This window comes from Salmo salar, chromosome 26 (assembly GCF_965601325.2).
Source record: "Salmo salar chromosome 26, fSalSal1, whole genome shotgun sequence".
NCBI lineage: Eukaryota > Metazoa > Chordata > Actinopteri > Salmoniformes > Salmonidae > Salmo > Salmo salar.
This window is the reverse complement of record NC_138316.1, coordinates 54,175,001-54,201,137: the sequence shown is the minus strand read 5'-3', so window position 1 is coordinate 54,201,137 and position 26,137 is coordinate 54,175,001. Positions and strand designations below refer to the sequence as shown.

Below are 26,137 nucleotides of genomic sequence, written 5' to 3'. Positions count from 1 at the left end.
TGGTTCCAACAGGCTAACAACGTTAGGGAAAGGAAGCTGGTTCCACCAGGCTAACAACGTTAAGGAAAGGAAGCTGGTTCCACCAGGCTAACAACGTTAGGGAAAGGAAGCTGATTCCACCAGGCTAACAACGTTAGGGAAAGGAAGCTGGTTCAAACAGGCTAACAACGTTAGGGAAAGGAAGCTGATTCCACCAGGCTAACAACGTTAGGGAAAGGAAGCTGGTTCCAACAGGATAACAACGTTAAGGAAAGGAAGCTGGTTCTACCAGGCTAACAACGTTAAGGAAAGGAAGCTGGTTCAAACAGGCTAACAACGTTAAGGAAAGGAAGCTGGTTCAAACAGGCTAACAACGTTAGGGAAAGGAAGCTGGTTCCAACAGGCTAACAACGTTAGGGAAAGGAAGCTGGTTCCAACAGGATAACAACATTAGGGAAAGGAAGCTGGTTCCACCAGGCTAACAACGTCAGGGAAAGGAAGCTGGTTCCAACAGGATAACAACATTAGGGAAAGGAAGCTGGTTCCACCAGGCTAACAACGTCAGGGAAAGGAAGCTGGTTCCAACAGGATAACAACGTTAGGGAAAGGAAGCTGGTTCCAACAGGATAACAACGTTAGGGAAAGGAAGCTGGTCGCAACAGGATAACAACGTTAGGGAAAGGAAGCTGGTTCCACCAGGATAACAACGTTAGGGAAAGGAAGCTGGTTAAAACAGGCTAACAACGTAAAGGAAAGGAAGCTGATTCCAACAGGATAACATACCCATTGATTCTTCCAGGAAACATCCTTTCACCCTCCGCATCATCACTGCTGACCAATAGTCCATACTGGTAGTTTTTAAAGATGGAAACTGTAGCAAGAAAGAAAACAGCACCACTCTCTGCACCACCTCAGACAGTAGGGGAACAGCACCACTCTCTGCACCACCTCAGACAGTAGGGGGGAACAGCACCACCTCAGACAGTAGGGGGGACAGCACCACCTCAGGACAGTAGGGGGGAACAGCACCACCTCAGACAGTAGGGGGGGAACAGCACCACCTCAGACAGTAGGGGGAACAGCACCACCTCAGACAGTAGGGGGGGACAGCACCACCTCAGACAGTAGGGGGAACAGCACCACCTCAGACAGTAGGGGGGAACAGCACCACCTCAGACAGTAGGGGGGACAGCACCACCTCAGACAGTAGGGGGAACAGCACCACCTCAGACAGTAGGGGGAACAGCACCACCTCAGACAGTAGGGGAAACAGCACCACCTCAGACAGTAGGGGGAACAGCACCACCTCAGACAGTAGGGGAAACAGCACCACCTCAGACAGTAGGGGAAACAGCACCACCTCAGACAGTAGGGGGAACAGCACCACCTCAGACAGTAGGGGGAACAGCACCACCTCAGACAGTAGGGGGAACAGCACCACCTCAGACAGTAGGGGAAACAGCACCACCTCAGACAGTAGGGGGAACAGCACCACCTCAGACAGTAGGGGGAACAGCACCACCTCAGACAGTAGGGGAACAGCACCACCTCAGACAGTAGGGGGGGACAGCACCACCTCAGACAGTAGGGGGAACAGCACCACCTCAGACAGTAGGGGGAACAGCACCACCTCAGACAGTAGGGGGGAACAGCACCACCTCAGACAGTAGGGGGGACAGCACCACCTCAGACAGTAGGGGAACAGCACCACCTCAGACAGTAGGGGGAACAGCACCACCTCAGACAGTAGGGGGAACAGCACCACCTCAGACAGTAGGGGGAACAGCACCACCTCAGACAGTAGGGGAAACAGCACCACCTCAGACAGTAGGGGAAACAGCACCACCTCAGACAGTAGGGGGAACAGCACCACCTCAGACAGTAGGGGGGACAGCACCACCTCAGACAGTAGGGGGAACAGCACCACCTCAGACAGTAGGGGGAACAGCACCACCTCAGACAGTAGGGGGAACAGCACCACCTCAGACAGTAGGGGAAACAGCACCACCTCAGACAGTAGGGGGAACAGCACCACCTCAGACAGTAGGGGGAACAGCACCACCTCAGACAGTAGGGGGAACAGCACCACCTCAGACAGTAGGGGGAACAGCACCACCTCAGACAGTAGGGGGAACAGCACCACCTCAGACAGTAGGGGGAACAGCACCACCTCAGACAGTAGGGGAAACAGCACCACTTCAGACAGTAGGGGGGAACAGCACCACCTCAGACAGTAGGGGGAACAGCACCACCTCAGACAGTAGGGGGGACAGCACCACCTCAGACAGTAGGGGGAACAGCACCACCTCAGACAGTAGGGGGAACAGCACCACCTCAGACAGTAGGGGGAACAGCACCACCTCAGACAGTAGGGGGAACAGCACCACCTCAGACAGTAGGGGGGAACAGCACCACCTCAGACAGTAGGGGGAACAGCACCACCTCAGACAGTAGGGGAAACAGCACCACCTCAGACAGTAGGGGGGACAGCACCACCTCAGACAGTAGGGGGAACAGCACCACCTCAGACAGTAGGGGGAACAGCACCACCTCAGACAGTAGGGGGAACAGCACCACCTCAGACAGTAGGGGGAACAGCACCACCTCAGACAGTAGGGGGAACAGCACCACCTCAGACAGTAGGGGGAACAGCACCACCTCAGACAGTAGGGGGAACAGCACCACCTCAGACAGTAGGGGGAACAGCACCACCTCAGACAGTAGGGGGAACAGCACCACCTCAGACAGTAGGGGGAACAGCACCACCTCAGACAGTAGGGGGAACAGCACCACCTCAGACAGTAGGGGGAACAGCACCACCTCAGACAGTAGGGGGAACAGCACCACCTCAGACAGTAGGGGGAACAGCACCACCTCAGACAGTAGGGGGAACAGCACCACCTCAGACAGTAGGGGGAACAGCACCACCTCAGACAGTAGGGGAACAGCACCACCTCAGACAGTAGGGGGAACAGCACCACCTCAGACAGTAGGGGGAACAGCACCACCTCAGACAGTAGGGGGAACAGCACCACCTCAGACAGTAGGGGAAACAGCACCACCTCAGACAGTAGGGGGAACAGCACCACCTCAGACAGTAGGGGGAACAGCACCACCTCAGACAGTAGGGGGGACAGCACCACCTCAGACAGTAGGGGGAACAGCACCACCTCAGACAGTAGGGGGAACAGCACCACCTCAGACAGTAGGGGGAACAGCACCACCTCAGACAGTAGGGGGGACAGCACCACCTCAGACAGTAGGGGGAACAGCACCACCTCAGACAGTAGGGGAAACAGCACCACCTCAGACAGTAGGGGGAACAGCACCACCTCAGACAGTAGGGGGAACAGCACCACCTCAGACAGTAGGGGAAACAGCACCACCTCAGACAGTAGGGGGAACAGCACCACCTCAGACAGTAGGGGGAACAGCACCACCTCAGACAGTAGGGGGAACAGCACCACCTCAGACAGTAGGGGAACAGCACCACCTCAGACAGTAGGGGTAACAGCACCACCTCAGACAGTAGGGGGAACAGCACCACCTCAGACAGTAGGGGAACAGCACCACCTCAGACAGTAGGGGAAACAGCACCACCTCAGACAGTAGGGGAACAGCACCACCTCAGACAGTAGGGGGAACAGCACCACCTCAGACAGTAGGGGGAACAGCACCACCTCAGACAGTAGGGGGAACAGCACCACCTCAGACAGTAGGGGGGGACAGCACCACTGGCTGGGTGTCTCAGGCTCTATCAGATCCTCCTCTCAGGGCTGGGTATCTCAGGCTCTACACACTCTTGGATTGCATCCTACATGGCAGTCCACTCCTACCAGGTGAGGTGGAGAGGATTTGTGTCTGCGTCACGTACTCTCACTACTGGTGTCCCCCAGGGCTCGGTTCTAGGCCCTCTCCTCTTCTCTCTATACACCAAGTCACTCAGCTCTGTCATAGGGGTGGCAGGTAGCCTAGTGGTTAAGAGTGTTGTGCCAGTATCCGAAAGGTTGCTGGTTTGAATCCCCAAGCCGACTAGGTGAACCCTAATTGCTCCTGTAAGTTTCTCTAGATAAGAGCGTCTGCTAAATGATTAAATTGGTCAATGTAAATATCCTCACATGGTCTCTCCTATTATTGCAATGCGGATGACACTCAACTATCTTTCTACTTCCCCCCCCCCCCCTCCTTCTGACACCCAGGCGGCGATGCATCTCTTCGTGCCTAGCAGACATCTCAGCTTGCTCTTGCTCCCCGGGGGGGGGGGGGGGGGGGGGGAGGCCTGCCCGCTCCAACACCAGAGCATCACAGACCATCACAGTTGACAACTCCACGTCCCAGAGTGCAAAGCACCTTGGTGTGACTCTGGACAACACTCTGTCGTTCTCTTCAAACATAGGAAGGATTGACCCTACTCCTGTTGGTTTCATGCTCTACAACGTCCGTAGAGTTCGACCCTAACATCACACAGGAAGAGGCGTAGGCCTTAATCCATGAACGAGTCATTTCCACCATCTGGACTACTACAACTCGTTGTTGGCTTGGCTCCCCGCCATCAAAGCCATGCAACTTAACCAGAATGCCACAGTCCGCCTGGTGTTTAACTTTCCCATGTTCTCCCAAGCTCGCATCCACTACAAGACCATGATGCTTAGCTACGGAACAGCAAGAGGAACTGCCCCTTCCCTACCTTCAGGCTATGGTCACATCCCAACCCGAGCACTCTGTTCTAAACCCCTACCTTCAGGCTATGGTCACATCCCAACCCGAGCACTCTGTTCTAAACCCCTACCTTCAGGCTATGGTCACATCCCAACCCGAGCACTCTGTTCTAAACACCTTCAGGCTATGGTCACATCCCAACCCGAGCACTCTGTTCTAAACCCCTACCTTCAGGCTATGGTCACATCCCAACCCGAGCACTCTGTTCTAAACACCTTCAGGCTATGGTCACATCCCAACCCGAGCACTCTGTTCTAAACACCTTCAGGCTATGGTCACATCCCAACCCGAGCACTCTGTTCTAAACCCCTACCTTCAGGCTATGGTCACATCCCAACCCGAGCACTCTGTTCTAAACACCTTCGGGCTATGGTCGCATCCCAACCCGAGCACTCTGTTCTAAACCCCTACCTTCAGGCTATGGTCACATCCCAACCCGAGCACTCTGTTCTAAACCCCTACCTTCAGGCTATGGTCACATCCCAACCCGAGCACTCTGTTCTAAACACCTTCGGGCTATGGTCGCATCCCAACCCGAGCACTCTGTTCTAAACCCCTACCTTCAGGCTATGGTCACATCCCAACCCGAGCACTCTGTTCTAAACACCTTCGGGCTATGGTCGCATCCCAACCCGAGCACTCTGTTCTAAACCCCTACCTTCAGGCTATGGTCACATCCCAACCCGAGCACTCTGTTCTAAACCCCTACCTTCAGGCTATGGTCACATCCCAACCCGAGCACTCTGTTCTAAACACCTTCGGGCTATGGTCACATCCCAACCCGAGCACTCTGTTCTAAACACCTTCGGGCTATGGTCGCATCCCAACCCGAGCACTCTGTTCTAAACCCCTACCTTCAGGCTATGGTCACATCCCAACCCGAGCACTCTGTTCTAAACCCCTACCTTCAGGCTATGGTCGCATCCCAACCCGAGCACTCTGTTCTAAACCCCTACCTTCAGGCTATGGTCACATCCCAACCCGAGCACTCTGTTCTAAACCCCTACCTTCAGGCTATGGTCACATTCCAACCCGAGCACTCTGTTCTAAACCCCTACCTTCAGGCTATGGTCACATCCCAACCCGAGCACTCTGTTCTAATCCCCTACCTTCAGGCTATGGTCACATTCCAACCCGAGCACTCTGTTCTAAACCCTTACCTTCAGGCTATGGTCACATTCCAACCCGAGCACTCTGTTCTAAACCCCTACCTTCAGGCTATGGTCACATCCCAACCCGAGCACTCTGTTCTAAACACCTTCGGGCTATGGTCACATCCCAACCCGAGCACTCTGTTCTAAACCCCTACCTTCAGGCTATGGTCACATCCCAACCCGAGCACTCTGTTCTAAACCCTTACCTTCAGGCTATGGTCACATCCCAACCCGAGCACTCTGTTCTAAACCCCTACCTTCGGGCTATGGTCACATCCCAATCCGAGCACTCTGTTCTAAACCCCTACCTTCAGGCTATGGTCACATCCCAACCCGAGCACTCTGTTCTAAACCCCTACCTTCAGGCTATGGTCACATCCCAACCCGAGCACTCTGTTCTAAACACCTTCGGGCTATGGTCACATCCCAACCCGAGCACTCTGTTCTAAACACCTTCGGGCTATGGTCACATCCCAACCCGAGCACTCTGTTCTAAACCCCTACCTTCAGGCTATGGTCACATCCCAACCCGAGCACTCTGTTCTAAACCCTTACCTTCAGGCTATGGTCACATCCCAACCCGAGCACTCTGTTCTAAACCCCTACCTTCGGGCTATGGTCACATCCCAATCCGAGCACTCTGTTCTAAACCCCTACCTTCAGGCTATGGTCACATCCCAACCCGAGCACTCTGTTCTAAACCCCTACCTTCAGGCTATGGTCACATCCCAACCCGAGCACTCTGTTCTAAACCCCTACCTTCAGGCTATGGTCACATCCCAACCCGAGCACTCTGTTCTAAACCCCTACCTTCAGGCTATGGTCACATCCCAACCCGAGCACTCTGTTCTAAACCCTTACCTTCAGGCTATGGTCACATCCCAACCCGAGCACTCTGTTCTAAACCCCTACCTTCGGGCTATGGTCACATCCCAATCCGAGCACTCTGTTCTAAACCCCTACCTTCAGGCTATGGTCACATCCCAACCCGAGCACTCTGTTCTAATCCCCTACCTTCAGGCTATGGTCACATCCCAACCCGAGCACTCTGTTCTAAACCCCTACCTTCGGGCTATGGTCACATCCCAACCCGAGCACTCTGTTCTAAACCCCTACCTTCGGGCTATGGTCACATCCCAATCCGAGCACTCTGTTCTAAACCCCTACCTTCAGGCTATGGTCACATCCCAACCCGAGCACTCTGTTCTAAACCCCTACCTTCAGGCTATGGTCACATCCCAACCCGAGCACTCTGTTCTAAACCCTTACCTTCAGGCTATGGTCACATCCCAACCCGAGCACTCTGTTCTAAACCCCTACCTTCGGGCTATGGTCACATCCCAACCCGAGCACTCTGTTCTAAACACCTTCGGGCTATGGTCACATCCCAACCCGAGCACTCTGTTCTAAACACCTTCGGGCTATGGTCACATCCCAACCCGAGCACTCTGTTCTAAACCCCTACCTTCAGGCTATGGTCACATCCCAACCCGAGCACTCTGTTCTAAACCCTTACCTTCAGGCTATGGTCACATCCCAACCCGAGCACTCTGTTCTAAACCCCTACCTTCGGGCTATGGTCACATCCCAACCCAAGCACTCTGTTCTAAACCCCTACCTCTTCAAAGAGTATCTTAAATACCACTCTCATTTGACTTTTACTTACCCTACTAGTGCTGACTCTGCTGATATGCTAACTTTATCGAGATGTTATTTTATTTATTTACTTACTACGACTGTGATATGTGGTTGTCCCACCTAGCTATCTTAAGATGCACTAACTGTAAATCACTCTGGATAATAGGTGTTTGCTAAATCGGGATTTTGTGATGTTCAATTTCATTTCAATTATCCTAATATCACCACTGATTGTTGAAGAACATAACTTTATGAGCCTTATGCGTGTAAATGTGTCTGTCTGGCTGACTGCTGTTGTCACACAGACAATGCCTGGAGGATTTCCGAAGCCCAAAATGAACCTCATACCTGCCCTTTTTGTTTGTATTTATGAGATAAGGATGTTTATGGAAACACTGGACTCACAGTTGACAGTTGGTTTGGGCGGGGCATGGGGGTGGGGGGTGGGGGCTGGGGGGGGAAGGTGGAACACACGTAAGAAACGTACCATTAGCTCACTTCACAGCTAGCTTGAAACGATACCAATGGTGCTATCCAATTCGGATCCTTTTCTACAGCACCACTGGTTGGTAAGTTGTCCAAGAGGGTGGTCACGTGTGTTTGTGATCAGAAGACCACTGGTTCGAGCCTAATAAGGGGACAGGGACAGTGGAGGAAGCAAAGCTGTTAGCAGCACACCGATGTCAGTTACAGAGGTACAGTAGGATAGGAGACACGCCATATATAGATCGCAGGTGGAATCTGTACTGTACAGCGTACCTCTGAAAGGAATCTGGACTGGACTGTACAGCGTACCTCTGAAAGGAATCTGGACTGGACTGGACAGCGTACCTCTGAAAGGAATCTGGACTGGACTGTACAGCGTACCTCTGAAAGGAATCTGGACTGGACTGGACAGCGTACCTCTGAAAGGAATCTGGACTGGACTGGACAGCGTACCTCAGAAAGGAATCTGGACTGGACTGGACAGCGTACCTCTGAAAGGAATCTGGACTGGACAGCGTACCTCTGAAAGGAATCTGGACTGGACAGCGTACCTCTGAAAGGAATCTGGACTGGACAGCGTACCTCTGAAAGGAATCTGGACTAGACAGTACAGCGTACCTCTGAAAGGAATCTGGACTGGACTGTACAGCGTACCTCTGAAAGGAATCTCTACTGTACAGCGTACCTCTGAAAGGAATCTGGACTGGACTGTACAGCGTACCTCTGAAAGGAATCTGGACTGGACTGTACAGCGTACCTCTGAAAGGAATCTGGACTGTACAGTGTGCCTCTGAAAGGAATCTGGACTGGACTGTACAGCGTACCTCTGAAAGGAATCTGGACTGGACTGTACAGCGTACCTCTGAAAGGAATATGGACTGGACAGCGTACCTCTGAAAGGAATCATGTGAAGCTGAAAGAAAGGCTAGGATCAGACAATACTGTAGCTTATGCTTATGTGTGTCTTACCGCTAGGCTACCTGCTGCCATACGGGTTACAACACTCTTACCGCTAGGCTACCTGCTGCCATACGGGTTACAACACTCTTACCGCTAGGCTACCAGCTGCCATATGGGTTACAACACTCTTACTGCTAGGCTACCTGCTGCCATATGGGTTACAACACTCTTACCGCTAGGCTACCTGCTGCCATATGGTTTACAACACTCTTACCGCTAGGCTACCTGCTGCCATATGGGTTACAACACTCTTACCGCTAGGCTACCTGCTGCCATATGGGTTACAACACTCTTACCGCTAGGCTACCTGCTGCCATACGGGTTACAACACTCTTACCGCTAGGCTACCTGCTGCCATATGGGTTACAACACTCTTACCGCTAGGCTACCTGCTGCCATACGGGTTACAACACTCTTACCGCTAGGCTACCTGCTGCCATATGGGTTACAACACTCTTACCACTAGGCTACCTGCTGCCATATGGGTTACAACACTCTTACCGCTAGGCCACCTGCTGCCATATGGGTTACAACACTCTTACCGCTAGGCTACCTGCTGCCATATGGGTTACAACACTCTTACCGCTAGGCTACCTGCTGCCATACGGGTTACAACACTCTTACCGCTAGGCTACCTGCTGCCATACGGGTTACAACACTCTTACCGCTAGGCTACCTGCTACCATATGGGTTACAACACTCTTACCGCTAGGCTACCTGCTGCCATACGGGTTACAACACTCTTACCGCTAGGCTACCTGCTGCCATACGGGTTACAACACTCTTACCGCTAGGCTACCTGCTGCCATACCTGAATGCTGCAGAAACACACGTTTAACAATGAGTATTACATTGTTTATTGGCCAAAATACCTGCTGCATTTTGTACATTGCAGATTATTTTAGCCCTTTCTTTCTGCCGATGACCAAAAGAGCCGTCTTTGGCCTGATGGGTGAAAATGTTACTAAGATTTTTCATTATTTCATAATTAATAAAAATTAAAATTAAAATTACAACGAAATCCTGGTGTTTCTGTGTCAAACAGTGTTTTTATATTCCAGTCTTCAGCGATGCATTATAATATATAATATATTAAGTGTCCTATTGGGATGAAAACTCAACATTGAAGACATTTCAACTCTGATGGTAGAGCTGTCTTCCGTCTTTAAGCCCATAGCCATGTGTGTGAAGTGGATATTTTTGTTTCAAAGTAGACTGTCAACAATCCCTTTGTGTGACCCTGGTTTAGCCCAACGCAGTAAAAATGGTTAAAGAGTAGCTTATATTATGTTCAAAATAACTGGATACAAATTCAAAATGATAAGGATTGAACAGGCCTTAGTGCATTCAGGTCATAAACGAAATGGGCCGCAGTTTCAGTACCGCTGCAGAAACTAAAGGAAAGTTACCTGGTGAGGAAAGACAGGCAGGTAGCAGTACCGCTACAGAAACTAAAGGAAAGTTACCTGGTGAGGAAAGACAGGCAGGTAGCAGTACCGCTACAGAAACTAAAGGAAAGTTACCTGGTGAGGGAAGACAGGCAGGTAGCAGTACTGCTGCAGAAACTAAAGGAAAGTTACCTGGTGAGGGAAGACAGGCAGGTAGCAGTACTGCTGCAGAAACTAAAGGAAAGTTACCTGGTGAGGGAAGACAGGCAGGTAGCAGTACCGCTGCAGAAACTAAAGGAAAGTTACCTGGTGAGGGAAGACAGGCAGGTAGCAGTACCGCTGCAGAAACTAAAGGAAAGTTACCTGGTGAGGGAAGACAGGCAGGTAGCAGTACCGCTACAGAAACTAAAGGAAAGTTACCTGGTGAGGGAAGACAGGCCGGTAGCAGTACCGCTACAGAAACTAAAGGAAAGTTACCTGGTGAGGGAAGACAGGCCGGTAGCAGTACTCCTTAAAGTGTGTATAACAGTCATAAATCATGCCTTTGAGTGTGTCACAAATGGAACCCTATTCCCTTCATAGTTCCCTGCTTTTAACCAGGACCCATAAGGCATGGCACCCTATTCCCTTCATAGTGCCCTGCTTTTAACCAGGACCCATAGGGCAAAAGGGTGCCATTTGGGACACCCCCCACCCCCCTTGGTTTGAGTCAGTATTGACATGATGTCATCAGTTACACGCCCTCGAGATGCTCCTAACAAAACAACATTTCCTGTCATGGGAGGATTACCTTTATTTCTGTAGCGGGTTTGGGGTAATTATAATGACGACACGACAACAAACTATCGTTGTACTGTATCTCATCACCGTTTAATATCTAACTAAATACTGTCCTTAATTAGAAGACATTCTGTTCTATGACCACATTATAGCATGGCTTTCGATTCATTTTTTTCATATAAATCAATTTAAAATTCTGACAAAAACACCTGTATTCTAGTCACACTGTGAACAGGTGGGCAGAACCAGAACACACAGGGCAGAACCAGAGAACACAGGGCAGAACCACAGAACACAGGGCAGAACCACAGAACACAGGGCAGAACCAGAGCAGAACCACAGCTCACAGGGAAGAACCAGAGCACACAGGGCAGAACCACAGAACACAGGGAAGAACCACAGAACACAGGGCAGAACCACAGAACACAGGGCAGAATCACAGAACACAGGGCAGAACCACAGCACACAGGGCAGAACCACAGAACACAGGGCAGAACCAGAACACACAGGGCAGAACCACAGAACAGAGAGCAGAACCACAGAACACAGGGCAGAACCAGAGCACACAGGGCAGAATCACAGAACACAGGGCAGAACCAGAACACACAGGGCAGAACCACAGAACACAGAGCAGAACCACAGAACACAGGGCAGAACCAGAGCACACAGGGCAGAATCACAGAACACAGGGCAGAACCACAGAACACAGAGCAGAACCACAGAACACAGGGCAGAATCACAGAACACAGGGCAGAACCACAGCACACAGAGCAGAACCACAGCACACAGGGCAGAACCAGAACACACAGGGCAGAACCACAGAACACAGAGCAGAACCACAGAACACAGGGCAGAACCAGAGCACACAGGGCAGAATCACAGAACACAGGGCAGAACCACAGAACACAGAGCAGAACCACAGAACACAGGGCAGAATCACAGAACACAGGGCAGAACCACAGAACACAGGGCAGAACCACAGAACACATGGCAGAACCAGAGCAGAACCACAGCACACAGAGCAGAACCAGAGCAGAACCACAGCACACAGGGCAGAACCAGAGCAGAACCACAGCACACATGGCAGAACCAGAGCAGAACCACAGCACACAGAGCAGAACCAGAGCAGAACCACAGCACACATGGCAGAACCAGAGCAGAACCACAGCACACATGGCAGAACCAGAGCAGAACCACAGCACACAGAGCAGAACCAGAGCAGAACCACAGCACACATGGCAGAACCAGAGCAGAACCACAGCACACATGGCAGAACCAGAGCAGAACCACAGCACACAGAGCAGAACCAGAGCAGAACCACAGCACACAGGGCAGAACCAGACAAAGGGACTATTTTAAGTGGTGGAAAAAGTACCTAATTGTCACACTTGAGTAAAAGTTAAAAAAATACCTTATTGGAAAATGACGCAAAGTAAAAATGAAAGTCACCAGATAAAATTTTACTTGAGTAAAAGTCAAAAAGTATTTATGTAAATATCAGAAGTACATGTAAATGATAAAATATACTTAAGTATCAAAAGTAAAAGTGTAAATTATTTAACATTTCTTATTTTAATCAAACCAGATGGAAGCATTTACTTATTTGTTTTATTTACTCAGAAAAAATTACAAACTAAGCATGTCTGTTTAGTGAGTCCTCCAGATCAGAGGCAGTAGGGATGACCAGGGATGTTCTCTGTTTAGTGAGTCCTCCAGATCAGAGGCAGTAGGGATGACCAGGGATGTTCTCTGTTTAGTGAGTCCTCCAGATCAGAGGCAGTAGGGATGACCAGTGATGTTCTCTGTTTAGTGAGTCTGCCAGATCAGAGGCAGTAGGGATGACCAGGGATGTTCTCTGTTTAGTGAGTCCTCCAGATCAGAGGCAGTAGGGATGACCAGGGATGTTCTCTGTTTAGTGAGTCCTCCAGATCAGAGGCAGTAGGGATGACCAGGGATGTTCTCTGTTTAGTGAGTCCTCCAGATCAGAGGCAGTAGGGATGACCAGGGATGTTCTCTGTTTAGTGAGTCCTCCAGATCAGAGGCAGTAGGGATGACCAGGGATGTTCTCTGTTTAGTGAGTCCTCCAGATCAGAGACAGTAGGGATGACCAGGGATGTTCTCTGTTTAGTGAGTCCTCCAGATCAGAGGCAGTAGGGATGACCAGGGATGTTCTCTGTTTAGTGAGTCCTCCAGATCAGAGGCAGTAGGGATGACCAGGGATGTTCTCTGTTTAGTGAGTCCTCCAGATCAGAGGCAGTAGGGATGACCAGGGATGTTCTCTGTTTAGTGAGTCCTCCAGATCAGAGGCAGTAGGGATGACCAGGGATGTTCTCTGTTTAGTGAGTCCTCCAGATCAGAGGCAGTAGGGATGACCAGGGATGTTCTCTTGATAAGTGTGTGAATTGGACCATTTTCCTGTCCTGCTAAACATTCAAAATACAACTACTACTTTTGGGTGTCAGGGAAAATGTACGGAGTAAAAAATACATAATTGTCTCTAGGAATGTAGTGAAGTAAAAGTAGTCAAAATAATTAAATAGTAAAGTACATTACCCCCCCCCCCCCCCAAAAAAAAAAAAATAACTTAAGTACTTTAAAGTATTTTACACCGCTGTCAATTTGCATGCTATTCAAATCAAGCACACTGTCCTACCGCCGCGCATGCGTGTGTGATGTCCACGGACCTTGGCGTGCATCGATGCTGTATATGAGCTCAGCTGAAGGCACTGAGTGAGGCAGTGTGTTTCCAGTTGCGCCTCTCGGACATGGATGGGACAGAGAGGAGTCGGCAGAGCTGCGCTGCAGCTCCGCGGGCTGAGACGGACCAGGCGCAACGACAGCCCATGATGGAGCTGAACGGGACGGATCACAGGGACTCGCCGTCTGATAGAGTCACGCTTAAAAAAGAAATCGGGCTCCTCAGCGCATGTGCCATTATTATTGGTGAGAAAATAAAACAGCTTTTTATTTATTTATTTATTTACTTCTTATGTATGTGGAAGCAGTGGCTTTGAAAGAGTAAGCAAGGTTGTGGAAGAAATGTGTAGCAGACTGTCTGGCTGACGGTCTATTGAGGATTAAAGGAGAGTAGTATAGACTCTAATCTGGTTTCTGTTCTTCCGCTTCATTTCAGACACGCGGAGTTGGTTGTAGTTATGGCGTTGATATCCCGTTGTTTTAGTCTACGTTATTACAGATAGATCATTATCCACGGAGAAAAACAACTAACTGTGTGGCGCAACATTACGCACAGACAACTTTCTTTTTTTTTGTTGTGGTTCATGAAGTCTAATCGTTACCATTGAGGCTATAGTTTTAACGGTAACGTACCGGCTACCGGAATATCAGAGTGTCTCTGAATAGGATACAAGTTGTGGTCGACATAAAAGGGGAAACCTCCTGACGATGTTGCGTCATGTGAGAGGTGTAGTACGGAGACTTCGGGACTTCTTCTACTGTTACAGATAATGCTTACGTGGCTGGATATCTCTCCGCTGATCTCTATGTGGTTGAATGGGCCAACTCGACCAGGCAGCGGACTGTATTATAACACGCCGGTGGACTTTATGATCTGATCCGATCCGGTCTGATCCGATCTGGAGGGATACCTACTTAGAGGAAATGGATCGTGTTCAATTTAGCTGTTGCCGCTAAAAACGAACCTATATATTTGTTTTAGATTTTAGTCATTTAGCAGACGCTCTTATCCAGAGCGACTTACAGTAGTGAATACATACATTTCATAATATTTTTTTTTAATTCTGTACTGGCCCCCGTGGGAATCGAACCCACAACCCTAGCGTTGCAAACACCATGCTCTACCAACTGAGCTACAGGGAAGGCTCTGGAAGGCTATATCGTCTCTGATCACGTTAAAGGTCATTGTTGATCAAATATCATATTTAGGGTATTATTTTTAAAAGTATCCTAATGGTATTGAACACGTATTATTCCACACTTTAGACATTTATCGTTGAACACATTATTCCAGTTATCTACTTTGTTGTTACAGCCTGAATTTAAAATTGATTTAAATATATATTTTTCTCACCCATCTACACACAATACCCCCAATAATGACATTTTCTCAAATTTATTTGAAAATGAAATACAGAAATATCTACATGTGTGTGTATATAAGTATTCACACCCCTGAGTCAATACTTTGTAGAAGCAGCTTTGGCGGCGATTACTGCTTTGAGTCATCTTGGGTATCTCTATCAGCTGCGAGTCATCTTGGTTGTCTGTATCAGCTTTCCACATCTAGATTTGGGAGATTTTCTCTCATTTTTTCTTTGCAGATTTTCCTCAAGCTCTGTTAAGTTAGATGGGGAGTGGTGGTGAACAGCAATCTTCAAGTCTTTTACATGGATTTTCAATGGGATTCAAGTCTGGGCTTTGGCAGGGCCACTCACTTTCACATTGTTGTTCTGAAGCCATTCCAGCGTTGCTTTGGCAATATGCTTGGGTTCATTGTCCTGTTGGAACGTAAAGTCTTCGCTCCAGTCATTGTTCCCCCTCGACCCTTACCAGTCTCTCAGTCGCTGCCACTGAAAAGCATTACCCATAGCATGATGCTGCCGCCACCATGCTTCACAGTAGGGATGTTGTTAGATGGGTGATGCTGCCACCACCATGCTTCACGGTAGGGATGTTGTTAGATGGGTGATGCTGCCACCACCATGCTTCACGGTAGGGATGGTGTTAGATGGGTGATGCTGCCACCACCATGCTTCACAGTAGGGATGGTGTTAGATGGGTGATGCTGCCACCAACATGCTTCACAGTAGAGATGGTGTTAGATGGGTGATGAGCTGTGTCTGGTTTTCTACAGACATAGCGCTTTGCATTCAGGCCAAAGAGTAACATATTTGTCTCGTCAGACCACAGGATCTTTTGCCTTATGATCTCAGAGTCTTTCACGTGCCTTTTTTTTTGCAAATTCCAGGCGTTCTGTCATGTGCCTTTTTCTCAGTAGTGGCTTCCGTCTGGCCGCTTTCCCATAAAGCCCAGATTGGTGAAGTGTTGTAGAGACTGTTGTCCTTTTGGCAGGTTCTCCCATCTCACACGAGGAACTCCGTAGTTCTGTCAGAGTGGTCATTGGGTTGTTGGCCAACTCCCTGACCAAGCAAGGCCCTTCTTGTCCGGTGGTCGGACGGCCAGCTCTAGGCAGAATCTGGGTAGTTCCATGTTTTTTTTTAAATTTCCCAATAATGGAGTTCCACTTTGCTCTCGGAAATGTTCAACACTCTAGAAATTGTTTCCTACCCTTTCCCCCAGATATATGCCTCATCACAATTCTATCTCAGAAAATCTACGGACAGTTCCTTGGACTTCGCGGTATAGTTTCTGCTCTGACGTGCACTGTCAACTGTTGGACCTTATATAGACAGGTGTGTGTCTTTCTAAATCATGTCCAAACAGTTTTAATATGCCACAGGTGGACTCCAATCAAGATTGTAGCGACGTCTCAATGATGATCAAAGGAAATTGGACGCGCCTGAGCTTAATTTGGAGCGTCATAGCAAAGTGGTGTGAATACTTATGTAAATTTGATATTTCTGTATTTCAATTTCAATAATTTAGCAAAAAATATCTAAAATCATGTTTCCAGTTTGACAAAATGGAGTATTGTGTGTAGATGGGTGAGAATAAATGGGTTAAAACCCATTTTGAATTCAGGATGTAACACAACAACATGTGGAATAAGTCAAGGGATATGAATACTTCCTGAAAGCACTGTACATGTTCTATTTATGCCTTAGACTACACTAACAGTGATCTGTTTCATTATTTATGTCTTAGACTACACTAACAGTGATCTGTTTCATTATTTATGCCTTAGACTACACTAACAGTGATCTGTTTCATTATTTATGCCTTAGACTACACTAACAGTGATCTTAGACTACACTAACAGTGATCTTAGACTACACTAACAGTGATCTGTTTCATTATTTATGTCTTAGACTACACTAACAGTGATCTGATTCATTATTTATGTCTCAGACTACACTAACAGTGACCTGTTTCATTATTTATGCCTTAGACTACACTAACAGTGATCTTAGACTACACTAACAGTGATCTTAGACTACACTAACAGTGATCTTAGACTACACTAACAGTGATCTTAGACTACACTAACAGTGATCTTAGACTACACTAACAGTGATCTTAGACTACACTAACAGTGATCTTAGACTACACTAACAGTGATCTTAGACTACACTAACAGTGATCTTAGACTACACTAACAGTGATCTTAGACTACACTAACAGTGATCTGTTTCATTATTTATGTCTTAGACTACACTAACAGTGATCTGTTTCATTATTTATGCCTTAGACTACACTAACAGTGATCTTAGACTACACTAACAGTGATCTTAGACTACACTAACAGTGATCTTAGACTACACTAACAGTGATCTGTTTCATTATTTATGCCTTAGACTACACTAACAGTGATCTTAGACTACACTAACAGTGATCTGTTTCATTATTTATGTCTCAGACTACACTAACAGTGATCTGTTTCATTATTTATGCCTTAGACTACACTAACAGTGATCTGTTTCATTATTTATGCCTCAGACTACACTAACAGTGATCTTAGACTACACTAACAGTGATCTTAGACTACACTAACAGTGATCTGTTTCATTATTTATGCCTCAGACTACACTAACAGTGATCTGTTTCATTATTTATGCCTTAGACTACACTAACAGTGATCTGTTTCATTATTTATGCCTCAGACTACACTAACAGTGATCTTAGACTACACTAACAGTGATCTTAGACTACACTAACAGTGATCTGTTTCATTATTTATGCCTTAGACTACACTAACAGTGATCTTAGACTACACTAACAGTGATCTTAGACTACACTAACAGTGATCTGTTTCATTATTTATGCCTCAGACTACACTAACAGTGATCTGTTTCATTATTTATGCCTCAGACTACACTAACAGTGATCTGTTTCATTATTTATGCCTCAGACTACACTAACAGTGATCTGTTTCATTATTTATGCCTTAGACTACACTAACAGTGATCTTAGACTACACTAACAGTGATCTGTTTCATTATTTATGCCTTAGACTACACTAACAGTGATCTGTTTCATTATTTATGCCTCAGACTACACTAACAGTGATCTTAGACTACACTAACAGTGATCTGTTTCATTATTTATGTCTCAGACTACACTAACAGTGATCTTAGACTACACTAACAGTGATCTGTTTCATTATTTATGCCTCAGACTACACTAACAGTGATCTGTTTCATTATTTATGCCTTAGACTACACTAACAGTGATCTGTTTCATTATTTATGCCTTAGACTACACTAACAGTGATCTTAGACTACACTAACAGTGATCTTAGACTACACTAACAGTGACCCGTTTCATCATTTATGTCTTAGACTACACTAACAGTGATCTGTTTCATTATTTATGTCTTAGACTACACTACCAGTGATCTGTTTCATTATTTATGCCTTAGACTACACTAACAGTGATCTTAGACTACACTAACAGTGATCTTAGACTACACTAACAGTGACCCGTTTCATCATTTATGTCTTAGACTACACTAACAGTGATCTGTTTCATTATTTATGTCTTAGACTACACTAACAGTGATCTGTTTCATTATTTATGTCTTAGACTACACTAACAGTGATCTGTTTCATTATTTATGCCTTAGACTACACTAACAGTGATCTTAGACTACACTAACAGTGATCTTAGACTACACTAACAGTGATCTGTTTCATTATTTATGCCTTAGACTACACTAACAGTGATCTTAGACTACACTAACAGTGATCTTAGACTACACTAACAGTGATCTTAGACTACACTAACAGTGATCTGTTTCATTATTTATGCCTTAGACTACACTAACAGTGATCTTAGACTACACTAACAGTGATCTTAGACTACACTAACAGTGATCTTAGACTACACTAACAGTGATCTGTTTCATTATTTATGCCTTAGACTACACTAACAGTGATCTTAGACTACACTAACAGTGATCTTAGACTACACTAACAGTGATCTGTTTCATTATTTATGCCTTAGACTACACTAACAGTGATCTTAGACTACACTAACAGTGATCTTAGACTACACTAACAGTGATCTTAGACTACACTAACAGTGATCTGTTTCATTATTTATGCCTTAGACTACACTAACAGTGATCTTAGACTACACTAACAGTGATCTTAGACTACACTAACAGTGATCTTAGACTACACTAACAGTGATCTGTTTCATTATTTATGCCTTAGACTACACTAACAGTGATCTTAGACTACACTAACAGTGATCTTAGACTACACTAACAGTGATCTGTTTCATTATTTATGCCTTAGACTACACTAACAGTGATCTTAGACTACACTAACAGTGATCTTAGACTACACTAACAGTGATCTTAGACTACACTAACAGTGATCTTAGACTACACTAACAGTGATCTTAGACTACACTAACAGTGATCTTAGACTACACTAACAGTGATCTTAGACTACACTACCAGTGATCTGTTTCATTATTTATGCCTTAGACTACACTAACAGTGATCTTAGACTACACTAACAGTGATCTTAGACTACACTAACAGTGATCTTAGACTACACTAACAGTGATCTTAGACTACACTAACAGTGATCTTAGACTACACTAACAGTGATCTTAGACTACACTAACAGTGATCTTAGACTACACTAACAGTGATCTGTTTCATTATTTATGCCTTAGACTACACTAACAGTGATCTTAGACTACACTAACAGTGATCTTAGACTACACTAACAGTGATCTGTTTCATTATTTATGTCTTAGACTACACTAACAGTGATCTTAGACTACACTAACAGTGATCTTAGACTACACTAACAGTGATCTGTTTCATTATTTATGTCTTAGACTACACTAACAGTGATCTTAGACTACACTAACAGTGATCTTAGACTACACTAACAGTGATCTTAGACTACACTAACAGTGATCTTAGACTACACTAACAGTGATCTTAGACTACACTAACAGTGATCTTAGACTACACTAACAGTGATCTTAGACTACACTAACAGTGATCTTAGACTACACTACCAGTGATCTGTTTCATTATTTATGCCTTAGACTACACTAACAGTGATCTTAGACTACACTAACAGTGATCTTAGACTACACTAACAGTGATCTTAGACTACACTACCAGTGATCTGTTTCATTATTTAGGGGAACAACTACTTCAAGGTCTCAGAGCGAGTGACTGTCGCCCGATTGAAACGCTATTAGCGCGGCACCACCGCTAACTAACTAGCCATTTCACATCGGTTACGCGTATAAGGTCCACGCTCCGTATAAGGATCCTATCCTGTGATATCCTTGTGATCTCATGATGTCTTGAGATGAGTTCAACAACCTCTAAGAGTGGATGGATTCGCTTGCTATAGAAAACCTTGTTTTGATCGAGCTAAAGACAAACTGAGCCAGTATTACTTAAAAGACCTTGTTGCAAACCGAATGGATGATTTTTGGAGTGAATGTTTTATTAACACGGGCTTCCATCTTTTTCACTCTGTCACACAGGCCAGTAATGTGGTGTGAATGCAATGCTAACCCTGGGAATAGAGCTTTTTGTATTTCAGCAGGTTAATTACACAAATTGGAATGCCAAAGACTCCAGAATGGCTTTCCAAGTGGTGCTGAGTGTTCCTGAATGATCTAGTCTCAGTCCAGAATGGCTTTCCAAGTGGTGCTGAGTGTTCCTGAATGATCTAGTCTCAGTCCAGAATGGCTTTCCAAGTGGTGCTGAGTGTTCCTGAATGATCTAGTCTCAGTCCAGAATGGCTTTCCAAGTGGTGCTGAGTGTTCCTGAATGATCTAGTCTCAGTCCAGAATGGCTTTCCAAGTGGTGCTGAGTGTTCCTGAATGATCTAGTCTCAGTCCAGAATGGCTTTCCAAGTGGTGCTGAGTGTTCCTGAATGATCTAGTCTCAGTCCAGAATGGCTTTCCAAGTGGTGCTGAGTGTTCCTGAATGATCTAGTCTCAGTCCAGAATGGCTTTCCAAGTGGTGCTGAGTGTTCCTGAATGATCTAGTCTCAGTCCAGAATGGCTTTCCAAGTGGTGCTGAGTGTTCCTGAATGATCTAGTCTCAGTCCAGAATGGCTTTCCAAGTGGTGCTGAGTGTTCCTGAATGATCTAGTCTCAGTCCAGAATGGCTTTCCAAGTGGTGCTGAGTGTTCCTGAATGATCTAGTCTCAGTCCAGAATGGCTTTCCAAGTGGTGCTGAGTGTTCCTGAATGATCTAGTCTCAGTCCAGAATGGCTTTCCAAGTGGTGCTGAGTGTTCCTGAATGATCTAGTCTCAGTCCAGAATGGCTTTCCAAGTGGTGCTGAGTGTTCCTGAATGATCTAGTCTCAGTCCAGAATAGTTTTCCTGTCCATCAATGATTCCCAACCAAATGTACTGAGCTTGAGCACATTGTGACAAAAACAATGAATATATATGTTGCCCTAAAGCAGTTGGTAGAATCTTAATCAAACTGATTCCCAGCTGTAATGGCTGCCAAAACGTCCGTCCACCCACCAACTATTAACTGTATATAGTGAACAATCAATACATCTTAATACTGAACAATCAATACATCTTAATACTGAACAATCAATACATCTTAACACTGTATATAGTGAACAATCAATACATCCCTGTTAGTTACATTCCTGTTAGTTACGTCCCTGTTAGTTACATTCCTGTTAGTTACATTCCTGTTAGTTACATTCCTGTTAGTTACATCCCTGTTAGTTACATTCCTGTTAGTTACATTCCTGTTAGTTACATTCCTGTTAGTTACATTCCTGTTAGTGTTAGTTACATTCCTGTTAGTTACATTCCTGTTAGTTACATCCCTGTTAGTTACATTCCTGTTAGTTACATTCCTGTTAGTTACGTCCCTGTTAGTTACATTCCTGTTAGTTACGTCCCTGTTAGTTACATTCCTGTTAGTTACATTCCTGTTAGTTACGTCCCTGTTAGTTACATTCCTGTTAGTTACGTCCCTGTTAGTGTTAGTTACATTCCTGTTAGTTACATTCCTGTTAGTTACGTCCCTGTTAGTTACATTCCTGTTAGTGTTAGTTACATTCCTGTTAGTTACATTCCTGTTAGTTACATCCCTGTTAGTTACATTCCTGTTAGTTACATTCCTGTTAGTTACATTCCTGTTAGTGTTAGTTACATTCCTGTTAGTTACATTCCTGTTAGTTACATTCCTGTTAGTGTTAGTTACATTCCTGTTAGTTACATCCCTGTTAGTTACATTCCTGTTAGTTACGTCCCTGTTAGTTACGTCCCTGTTAGTGTTAGTTACATTCCTGTTAGTTACGTCCCTGTTAGTGTTAGTTACATTCCTGTTAGTTACATTCCGGTTAGTTACGTCCCTGTTAGTGTTAGTTACGTTAGTTACATTCCTGTTAGTTACATTCCTGTTAGTTACATTCCCCCCACCACCCTCCCCCACTACAGAACCCCCCCTCCCTCCCCCACTACAGAACCCCCCCTCCCTCCCCACTACATAACCCCCCTCCCCCACTACAGAACTCCCCTCCCCCACTGCAGAACCCCCCCCCTCCCTCCCCCACTACATAACCCCCCTCCCCCACGACAGAACCCCCCTCCCCCACGACAGAACCCCCTCCCCCACTACAGAACCCCCCTCCCCCACTACAGAACACCCCAACCCCACTACAGAACCCCCCTCCCCCACTACAGAACACCCCTCCCCCACTACAGAACACCCCTCCCCCACTACAGAACACCCCTCCCCCACTACAGAACACCCCTCCCCCACTACAGAACACCCCCCTCCCCCACTACAGAATCTCTCCCCCCTCCCCCACTACAGAACCCCCCTCCCCCACTACAGAACCCCCCTCCCCCCTCCCCCACTACAGAACACCCCCCTCCCCCATTACAGAACACCCCCCTCCCCCCTCCCCCACTACAGAACCCCCCTCCCCCACTACAGAACCCCCTCCCCCACTACAGAACCCCCCTCCCCCATAACAGAACCCCCCCCTCCCTCCCCCACTACAGAACCCCCCTCCCTCCCCCACTACAGAACCCCCCCCCCCTCCCCCACTACAGAACCCCCCCCTCCCTCCCCCACTACAGAACCCCCCTCCCCCACTACAGAACACCCCCCTCCCCCCTCCCCCACTACAGAACCCCCCCTCCCCCACTACAGAACACCCCCCTCCCCCCTCCCCCACTACAGAACCCCCCTCCCCCACTACAGAACCCCCCTCCCCCACTACAGAACACCCCCCTCCCCCCTCCCCCACTACAGAACCCCCCCTCCCCCACTACAGAACCCCCCTCCCCCACTACAGAACCCCCCTCCCCCCTCCCCCACTACAGAACCCCCCCCTCCCCCCTCCCCCCTCCATCCCACTGTGTGACAGACCGGCTAACTCCTTTTAATTCTGAGTAAGGCTTGTCACAGTTCATGTTTTGTCTGCTTGCCAAGATACTTCTGAGTATTGTGAAACTGGTATGTTGAACCCTATTTCTGAGTAGTGGATTTATGCCATGTTCTGGTCAATTATATAATCCTGTCCCCTGTTCCACCCACTCTAATTATTCCCCTCTACCTCAGCTAATCACGTGGCTGGTATTTACTAAGCCAATATTGTAAGCGTTTTTTTTTTGTTTTTAATCTTTACGGTATCTTGGCAGGATATCTTTTGAACAAGGTCAAGTGCATTATGGAAAGTGCCTCAGTGCTCCTAATGCAGAGTTCTGTCTTACTATCCAGGTCTCTGTACCGAAACAATTCGAGCTTCTACTTCTAAACTACTTTCTACTTCTACTTCTTCTTCGAAACAAGTCTCTCACCGTTGCCGCCTGCAATAGACCCCCCTCAGCCCCCAGCTGTGCCCTGGACGCCATATGTGAATTGATTGCCCCCCCATCTATCTTCAGAGCTCGTGCTACTAGGTGACCTAAACTGGGACATGCTTAACACCCCGGCCATCCTACAATCTAAGCTTGATGTCCACAATCTCACACAAATTATCAATGAACCTACCTGGTACCGCCCCAAATCCGTAAACACGGGCACCCTCATAGATATCATCCTAACTAACTCGCCCTCCAAATACACCTCTGCTGTTTTCAATCAAGATCTCAGCGATCACTGCCTCATTGCCTGCGTCCGTAATGGGTCTGCGGTCAAACGACCTCCACTCATCACTGTCAAACGCTCCCTAAAACACTTCAGCGAGCAGGCCTTTCTAATCGACCTGGTTGGGGTATCCTGGAAGGATATTGACCTCATCCCATCAGTAGAGGATTCCTGGTTATTCTTTAAAAGTGCTTTCCTCACCATCTTAAATAAGCATGTCCCATTCAAAAAATGTAGAACCAGGAACAGATATAGCCCTTGGTTCACTCCAGACCTGTCTGCCCTCCCACCACTGCGACCTGTATGATCTCGTTGGCTGGCTTTCGCTTCATACTCGTCGCCAAACCCACTGGCTCCAGGTCATCTACAAGTCTCTGCTAGGTAAAGTCCCCATCTTATCTCAGCTCGCTGGTCACCATAGCAGCACCCACTCGTAGCACTCGCTCCAGCAGGTATATCTCTCTGGTCACCCTCCAAAGCCAATTCCTCCTTTGGCCGCCTTTCCTTCCAGTTCTCTGCTGCCAATGACTGGAACGAACTGCAAAAATCTCTGAAGCTGGAGACTCATATCTCCCTCACTAGCTTTAAGCACCAGCTGTCAGAGCAGCTCACAGATCACTGCACCTGTACATAGCCCATCTGTAAACAGCCCATCTATCTTCCTACCTACCTCATCCCCATACTGTATTTATTTATCTTATAGATTTTTCATTAAGGACAGTGTCCCAGTGCTCCTAATACAGTAGCACCGTGTATTAAGGACAGTGTCCCAGTGCTCCTAATACAGTAGCACCGTGCATTAAGGACAGTGTCTCTGTGCTCCTAATACAGTAGCACCGTGCATTAAGGACAGTGTCCCAGTGCTCCAAATACAGTAGCACCGTGTATTAAGGACAGTGTCCCAGTGCTCCTAATACAGTAGCACCGTGTATTAAGGACAGTGTCCCAGTGCTCCTAATACAGTAGCACCGTGTATTAAGGACAGTGTCCCAGTGCTCCTAATACAGTAGCACCGTGCATTAAGGACAGTGTCCCAGTGCTCCTAATACAGTAGCACCGTGTATTAAGGACAGTGTCCCAGTGCTCCTAATACAGTAGCACCGTGCATTAAGGACAGTGTCCCAGTGCTCCTAATACAGTAGCACCGTGCATTAAGGACAGTGTCCCAGTGCTCCTAGTACAGTAGCACCGTGTATTAAGGATAGTGTCCCAGTGCTCCTAATACAGTAGCACCGTGTATTAAGGACAGTGTCCCAGTGCTCCTAATACAATAGCACCGTGTATTAAGGACAGTGTCCCAGTGCTCCTAATACAGTAGCACCGTGCATTAAGGACAGTGTCCCAGTGCTCCTAATACAGTAGCACCGTGCATTAAGGACAGTGTCCCAGTGCTCCTAATACAGTAGCACCGTGCATTAAGGACAGTGTCTCTGTGCTCCTAATACAGTAGCACCGTGTATTAAGGACAGTGTCCCAGTGCTCCTAATACAGTAGCACCGTGCATTAAGGACAGTGTCCCAGTGCTCCTAATACAGTAGCACCGTGTATTAAGGACAGTGTCCCAGTGCTCCTAATACAGTAGCACCGTGTATTAAGGACAGTGTCCCAGTGCTCCTAATACAGTAGCACCGTGCATTAAGGACAGTGTCCCAGTGCTCCTAATACAGTAGCACCGTGTATTAAGGACAGTGTCCCAGTGCTCCTAATACAGTAGCACCGTGCATTAAGGACAGTGTCCCAGTGCTCCTAATACAGTAGCACCGTGCATTAAGGACAGTGTCCCAGTGCTCCTAGTACAGTAGCACCGTGTATTA

The 26,137-nt window shown here is 47.1% G+C and overlaps 1 protein-coding gene across 1 annotated transcript in view; it reads left to right on the top strand.

Annotated features, from left to right (window-relative positions):
• Positions 1 to 13,787: 13,787 nt before the first annotated feature.
• LOC106588049 (asc-type amino acid transporter 1) overlaps positions 13,788 to 26,137 on the top strand; it is a 63,391-nt gene continuing 51,041 nt past the window's right edge. Inside the window, exon 1 of the mRNA XM_045708128.2 lies at positions 13,788 to 14,047. Within this exon, the coding sequence (XP_045564084.1) occupies positions 13,870 to 14,047 (178 nt within the window). The 5' untranslated portion in view covers positions 13,788 to 13,869. The remainder of the gene's footprint in view (positions 14,048 to 26,137) is intronic.